The 8,622-nt window shown below is 36.0% G+C and overlaps 1 protein-coding gene across 5 annotated transcripts in view; it reads left to right on the plus strand.

Moving 5' to 3' along the window:
- The window catches only part of LOC148952909 (uncharacterized), a 95,426-nt gene extending 94,136 nt beyond the window's left edge, over nt 1–1,290 (plus strand). For all 5 annotated transcript variants that reach the window (XM_089087459.1, XM_089087460.1, XM_089087462.1 and 2 more), the window contains one exon: nt 1,009–1,290. In XM_089087459.1, the coding sequence (XP_088943585.1) occupies nt 1,009–1,283 (275 nt within the window). In that variant the 3' untranslated portion in view covers nt 1,284–1,290. The remainder of the gene's footprint in view (nt 1–1,008) is intronic.
- Nucleotides 1,291–8,622: the final 7,332 nt, after the last annotated feature.

Raw genomic sequence — 8,622 nt, forward strand, 5'->3', positions numbered from 1 at the left:
GTTAAATTCAAACTGATTTTTTTTTTACGTTGAAGTCCGAGGTTCTCCAAATTATTTTATTCCCAGATGTTTAAATTTTGGGTGAGATCAATGAGGTTTTTTTACATGTTGCCTGGCAATTACGGTGTTGATTATGTTTGTCAACCGTTTAATGAATTTACAATCTTTAACTTGTGGAGGGAAATCAATGGCACAACATAAGGCTAATATTTTTCTGTAACTTAGATGAAGGTTCCCCCTCCACCCGTTTCTTAGTTTGAAATGCTTAAATCTCAAAAACTAATTAAATGAATTATCTGTTCTTCAGAGGAAAAAACAAAAATTTTGTTTCTGGGTGCTTTAATTAACGAAATATCGAAGAGTAGTTACCAAGTCCTTCCTGTCCCTCGCCTGTGACTTGAGTCATGTACAAAATTTAGAATTATTAACGAAATACCGAAGAGTAGTTATCAAGTCCTTCCTGTTCCTCACCTGTGACTTGAGTCATATACAAAATTTAGAATTATTAACGAAACACCGAAGAGTAGTTACCAAGTCCTTCCTGTCCCTCGCCTGTGACTTGAGTCATATACAAAATTTAGAATTATTAACGAAATACCGAAGAGTAAATTACCAAGTTCTTCCTGTCCCTCGCCTGTGACTTGAGTCATATACAAAATTTACCATATGTTGGTAGACAGTGCTGGTTGTAAATAACAACATCAAACTATTATTTTATGAGTTATTGATGAACTTAGCTGGAAATAGGATATTATAAGATGTATGAAAAAGAGACATTTGATGACAAATACTGAGTCCTGCTAAGACTCCATGACTTGTAGAGAAAACTGATTGCAATTAAGTATCCATTCCGAATTTAACAGATAAACAAAAAATATAACAGATATAACAGATCGCTTCAAGCTTAGTTCTTAGCTGTTTGATTCGCACGTGTTAAAAAAAAGAAATAAAATAGACATGTCACGGTTGAATAATTTTAGCTAAGTACCATGTGTTTTACAATTGCAGATACCACAGCTGATATTCTTACAACCGTTAAAACGGAGAATATGGACGTTCCCTTTACATCTGTAGCTCTGGATACTGTAAAGCTTTCTCCTGTCTTCAATCAACTATTGCTGGACAGTCAAAGGCAAGAGGAACAAGGAAAGACTGATATCGGACGAAGTAAACATACGATATCAGTGATATCAGACCGAATAAACGATATCGGTGACGAAGGTATGTCATTCGTTTTAAAACGTATGAGCAGAGATGAGAAACAGGGATTTCATTTCCCATAGAGTCTTTTCCAAAGACCTGTTTTCTCAAGGTAATTTAAGCTAGAGGCCCAGAAATGAACTTTTTTGGGATTTTTTACCATTCCCTCCCCGTCCTTCTCACTAATTTTTCTTATCTCACCCCTTAGAATTTTGGCTTTGTTTCCCTATGTTATTTGAATCTTCTTAATTTTTAAGTTTTCGAAAGTAGTGCAATAAAAAAAGAAGAAGGGGTATTGTAGAAATGGATTGAGTGATTGATTTGGGAGTGAGTCTATGCTTGTGAGTGTTAAAAGAGAGATTGATTTGTGGGTTGACTGAGGTGAGTATCGGTAGCCTATATGAAAGGCAGCATGATGTAACATTGAGTATGAGTGTGGAATTCCTTTAAGTTCCCTGTAAAAATATATTACCTTTAGAATGTTGATTAAATGTTTAGTAAGGGTGGGGTAGGGGTGGAGGGGAGGGGTCCGAAAGTTTTTTTTTCCCGAGGAAGTGTATTTGTGTATTAGTAATTGAAGTGTCCCATTTTTTGGGTCGTCCCAAACACGCTAATATGCGTCGAGACCTATTTTTATATTGTTATTATTATATCCAGTCTTGGTTTGGTAGTATGGAGATTTCTAATAAATAAAAAAACAATATATATATATATATATATATATATATATATATATATATATATATATATATATATGTATATGTATATGTATATATATATATATATATATATATATATATATATATATATATATATATATATATATATATATATATATATATATATATATATATATATATATATATATACATATATATATGTATATGTATATATATATATATATATACATATATACAGACCCCGGCGCATCGACCGAACGCCGCCAACGAAGGGTCTGGTTGACCGCCGCCGAAGTGTCGCAATGCCGCCGGCAGAGGTGGCGGCGTTTGGTTGATTTTGAATTAATTTTGCGGCAATTCTTTATTGCGTCAACCGGAAAGTCGGAGCTTTTCTTTTCTCGTGTGGTTAAGTGTTTCGATTTTCCTGATTAGAAATCAAGCAAGGCTTGCACTATCCCCGAATTTGGAGATTTCCTCGAAAATCCATGTGTCACCCCGAAAAAAAATTGGTTCCCCGAATCCCCGAAAATCCCCCAATCACGGTGCCACCTCGAAAAAAAATTTGTTTCCTCGAATCCCCCAAAATCACCCAATCACGGTGCCACCCCTAGTGATTTATCGCTAATACCTATCCCTGCCAAATATTACTTTGTATACCATAATTGTTCACTACTATCTTGTTCGTTAATTTTCGTCTCTTGTGTTACTTAGCATATAAACCAGACATATACAATTGCAATATACACGGTTCTTCATAAGTTGAAAAAAGTATCGTCTGTATGAAATTAAATAAAAAACAAGTTTTTTAACTGAAAGTAAGGAGCGACATTAAAACTTAAAACGAACAGCAATTATTCCGTATATGAAAGGGACTGTCCCCTTCTCAACGCCTCGCTCTTTATGCTTAAGTTTATTTATTTTTTTAAAAAGTAGTGGTGACAAAGAGTCAAACTTTACTGTAAAACGAGACGTTGAGGAAGGGACAGCCCCTTTCATGTACGGCATAATTGCTGTTAGTTTTAAGTTTTAATGTCGCTCGTAACTTTCAGTTGAAAAAAAACTGGTTTTTTATTTAAATTATGAATGTTTTTCAACTATTGCAGGTTTGATTTTTGCTCACCGTGCATGAAAAATTAAAACACAATTTGCATATTAATTTTGGCAGATTTATTCCGGATATGAAGGGTCGCCCTCCTCAATACCTTGCTGTTTATGCTAAAGCTGTTAGCACCTTTAAAGCAGCTTCCTATTCTAATTAAACAGCCCCTGTGTTTCAATTTTAGTAAACAGCCAAACTTCGGCGTAAAGAATTAGGTATTGAGGAGGGTTCATATATGGCATGATTTCTGCTCGTTTTTCAAATAACGCCGGTAAAGCTGGCTCACCCTCTATGAAATATACCTCTCCCCCTCGCGGAACTCCTCCGTGGAAATTTCACCCAACTAAAATTTCTTGTGGACGATTCACCCTGAAAAATTCTTCTTAGTATTTTTTCATTGGATTAGACTTTAATCTCTAATTGGTTTCTCGATCACTCCAGAAATGCCCCCTTCCGTGGAAATTATTTCCTAGAAAACAAAATGCGAGGAAAAAAGCCCCCGGATAATCCCCCCGGAACATCTCCATGTAAAAAAAATGGCAAAGAGAATGTACGACAATTAAAAAGAATGTTGTATAGTAATTCTGTCAAAAGCCCCCTGTGTAACATTTCCCCTAGAATATTCACTCATCAGAAATATCCCTCCCAAAGAGAGATTCTCCCCTTAGAAATCCACCACAAGCACACACCCACCCACCCACGCCCAAAAAAAAGGCAGTATACTTCCCAGTAACAAATACTATGTGTAAACAATGGGCAAAGTTGACAACTTGCAGCCCTTCCCCCGGGGACTGTGGCGGGTCATTTTACACCTAAAGACATAGTCATTAGATTTTTTGACTGTGTTGAAGAAAAGGGCTATCCCAAAATTTCGATCCGGTGACTTTGGGAAAAAAAACAGCGTGGGATGGGGCCTGGTTGTCCTCCAATTTTTTTGGTAACGTAAAAAGGGCACTAAAGCTTCTGATTTTGGTTCGAATGAACCCTCTCGCGATATTTTAGGACTACTGGGTCGATACGATCATTCCTGGGAAGAAAAAAAAAACAAACAAATAAAAACGTACCTGCGATGTTCATTATGGCAGAAAAAAAAATACAAAATTCCACATTTTTCGATATAGGAGCTTTAAATTTCTACAATAATTATCTGATACACTGAATCTGATGGCGTGATTTTCATTAAGATTATATGACTTTAGGGGGTGTGTCCCCTTTTTCAAAAATAAGGCAAATATTCTCAGACTCATAACTTTTGATGGGTAATATTAAACTTGATGAAGTTTATATATTTGAAGTTAGCATAAAAATCCGATCCGATTTTTGTGTACTCCCTTTTAATTAGATTCGTTGGATCTTATTGAATGCCACGGCGAATCTATTATTTATTATTTCAAATATTATCCAAGGGTTCTGAAATGCCACAGCCATTTCGTTACTGCCAGATTTCTACTTTTCTTGATGAATAACGAAGAAGACCAGCGTCCAGCCAGCGACTTGAGTAGTTTTTAACTCATAAATAGGCCCGAATCTTTTGTAAATTCAAGCTGGGATTTGAGAAAGACTGATCAAAAGATTAATGTTTGCGATCAACATTGATCGCAACGGCGGCGGGCCGCTGCTGCTATTTTTTACCCCGCCGCCGCCGGTCTTCCCTTATCGGCGCGGCGCCGGGGTATATATATATATATATATATATATATATATATATATATATATATAAGTAGAATGGCCTTATTGACTACAAACGGGACTCCTTATATGGGCATAGAATACGGACGGGACTCCAAATAAGGGCATAGCCTCCCTAGGGAGAATGATTACGTAATGGGGTCAATGACCTCTTTTTCCAAGGTCGATTTATTTGATGTTTCTATGTGTAATAGCTCCGGGGCGAAGGTTGCACATGCGCATTGAATTCTAACGGGGACAGTGTTATTGATCTAGGACTCGAGGGGGAAGTGAATTTCCGTGGATTTACATAATCGCTAGGGGAAATTATTGATTCACGAAGGGGGAATTAAGAAACAAACATGGCTTCATTGTTGTTTGGTTAGCTTAACCTGAGAAATTGATTTACATAATCGCTAGGGGAAATTATTGATTCACGAAGGGGAGAATTAAGAAACATTAAGGCTTCTTTAATCTTTAGGCCTGAGGGATTTATTTATTATTGTTGTTTTTGGACAAGTGCATGCGAGGGGTGAATGTCAAGGTGTCCTGGAATAGGAAACAGTTAGATCACATGTTTCCTTCTCAGTCAATCAGAGAGTCAGACAAATCCTCCTTCTCAGCCAATCAGAGGCCTGCTTACATATGATTTCCCCGTTACATAACAATTCACCCTTGAGATTTCGTATATAACGGGCATGCAATGTGATTAAATTATCAGAAAGTTCCAGAACACAATGGATAGAACATATGTAATTATTGATGGACTTGAAGCCTTGGCAGCCACAATTAGCAATTTAAGCTCTGTATTCATTTTTTATTTTCAAAATTAAATTGTCTTCCGTGGTCACCTTAGACTGTAGTCGGGTACAACCCCCAGCCCCCCGCTAACCAAAGCCCGATCGGATGGGTATTAGAGATAAATATTGGAATATTCGCGCATTTTTAGGTACAGAAAAACCCTTCTACCTCCCCCCTCGGTTTACGACCTTAATTATGTTTTTGATAAATTCCGTATCTTATCTAAAAGCAATTGTCAACTTTCTGTCATTCCCTTAATATACAGTCTGCTATGGCTTGACTTACAGATTTCTCGCAACGATTTAATTATCTGATATTTACTGACACCCCTTTAAAGTACATCCGGCTTTGATAAATATACAAGAATTTGGATAGCGGCTTAACCAATGGTTTCTCTGAGAAGGTTAGTTTCGCGTGAAAAAAGACATTATTGTTAATTAACCTTGTGTGCTTATTGTATGGTCTTAAGTCATTGGTGTATTGGCGAGTTTAAATTTGTCTTGTAAAACCTTCAGCCATTAACCAATGATTCGGCCCTGGGTGAAAGGGGGGGGGGTTTTAAAATGAAACATGTCTAAAAACAAAATTTTCCGTTTAAAAAAAAATCCTTACACTCGTTAAAAGTCCGGGGGGTGGGTTTTAGAAAAAGATAAATTGCTTTATTATTCGTAAATTGAATAGCATTTTTACCATATCTTTCGGTGGGGGGAGGGGCTATTTGTCCATGCCTTCTCTCAGGGTTATTTTGCATGGGGGTTATTTGCCGTGAGCTGTTTTTCTGGGTGTGTGATAAATATATAAACTAGGTCGGCTTTTGAACGGCTCAGTGAGTCGTAATTCTTCATTCTCAGATTCAAAAAAGGATGCAATTAGTATATTTCACGAAATTTTTTTACGTTGTGCTTTCTTAGTGATAAATGCTTTGTCTAAACAAAATTAAATGGATGATGATACTAACTTTCTTTCTGTAAAAAAAAAGGGGCAAATTATTTCAATACTAATTTTTTCTCTTCTTTTTAAGGCCAATTATGAAGAATGTATGGCCTCGCCACCCAAGAAAGCAAGAGTGGATGAATCAAGACCTTACGTTATTAAGTACGTTAGATTGACCCCAAAACAAATACATCAATCTTTGCGGAAAACACTGCAGTCACAACGAAAACTCAAAAGTTCTTGGACAACTGATTTGTATGGACTACATGTTTCGACTAAACAAAGACTGTTACAAATGGTGCAACAAGTTTCGCCTGGACCTTCGGGCATTGAAATACTGCAGCCGGGATATGCAAATGTAAGCGTTTTTCCTACCTATTATATAGAAATATCTATCAATTTCATCCAACTATTATAGGCCTTTTCCACATGCAACATTTTCGAACACTGCGTAAAAGTATATCTCAGTGGGAATATTGAAAGATGTTTTCTCCACAAAGGAAATATAATGTTCTCCCATTTGAATCATTTCAAGTGCATGCATTCGCCCTGTTGCTAAATTAGATTAGTGAAACCAAAAAATGCACTATATTCTGGTCATAGTAAGGTTTGGTAATTTCTATTGCGATATGAACGAATGCTTCACATTGACTCTACAAATATTATAAAAAAAAAACTTTATATCTGAACGAGTTGTGTATCATGAGAGGAGATCGCTATCCTTTTCAAATCATGTTTTTTTCCCCGAGCCGATAAAAAGTATGAATATGAAAATTTATTTGGAGGAATTTTTTTAACAAAAAAAAAATCTAATATGACATGTTTTCACCCATTTGCTAAATTAGATTAGTGAAGCCAAAAAAAAAAGGCACTATATTCTGGTCATAGTAAGCTTTGGTAATTTAAATTACGATATAAAAGAATGGTTCACCTTGCCTCTACAAATATTATAAAAAAACTTTATATATGAATGAGTTGTGTATCATTAGAGGATATGGATATCCTTTACAAATCATGTTTTTTTTTTCCCAGTGCAGATAAAAAGTATTAATATGAAATTTTATTTGGAGGAATTGTTTGAAAAAAATCAAAACCTACTATGACATATTTTAAATTTTAAATATCTTATATTAATATAATATATGTCACGGGTTCGAGAAGCGCTGTGGGGCGGAGAAGCGTTGCGGGAAGCGCTGCGGGGCCCCGAGAAGCGCCACAGGGGTGCATTGTGGCTCCGAAAAGCGCCACGGATGGTCGGGGAAGCGCTGTGGGGCAAGGTTAGGGGGGGGGCGTTGGGGGAGAGCGCCGAAAAAAAAAAATTAGGGGGGGGGAGTTAGCACTTTTAATAGTGACAAAATAGAAATGAAAAGATAATTGTTTCTTACTTCAGTGTCTAACCTTTTCTCTTCGAAATTTAGCGATTTGAGCTATACCAATTTCCCTAACTTTAGGGGCGGGCCCGTGCATCCCTGATTTCTGGGGGGGAGGGCGTTAGCACTTTTAATAGTGACAAAATAGAAATGAAATTTAATTTAAACACTTTTTTTTTCAGATATAATAATGTTTGGTGTGATTGACACAGAATAAATTGGTCTGAAATATTCCGCAACTGGCATTATATTCGAAGCAGCTTTCTTACTCCTAGACAATCAACGACGTGAAATTTATTGCTATAAATGGAACATCAGATACAATATTTATAAGTACAAGAAAAACAGATGGAGTCCTACACTAAATTTTATAAATCGAAATGGCTTTTACGCTAAAACCATACGACCAAATAATGAAAATGGCTATGAAATAAAACATGTACAAGAGGAAATGCAGGAAATATGCAGTTTTTTCGGTGTGCAAGCTGTTTATGTTAAGGGAAACGTGCCAACTGATAAACTCTTACTAGAAAAATGTGATAAAAACATAGCATTATTCAATTTAGAAGACTTCAAATGTGAGAAATACCTGCATTCAGTCCATGACCCAGAAGATGAAGTTAGATATTTCGCTAAATGGATACCGGAAAAGATACCTGACATGGAACAATGCATCAGATATCCAAAGTCCTAAACTTGCTCCTCCTCATATCAAATGGATTAAGCTTCTTTTTTTTTTAAATATGTCATTATTTTTTTTCAAATGTTTTAAATATGTTTAAGCAATAAATATATTAAGCCTCAACCGTTTTTATTCTTTAGAATATTCCTTCACCAAGAAAATTAGACTTTCATATTCAACATGCCAGGG

This window comes from Artemia sp. Qi Xiang Cuo, chromosome 4 (genome assembly GCF_049724085.1).
Source record: "Artemia sp. Qi Xiang Cuo chromosome 4, ASM4972408v1, whole genome shotgun sequence".
Classification (NCBI taxonomy): domain Eukaryota; kingdom Metazoa; phylum Arthropoda; class Branchiopoda; order Anostraca; family Artemiidae; genus Artemia; species Artemia sp. Qi Xiang Cuo.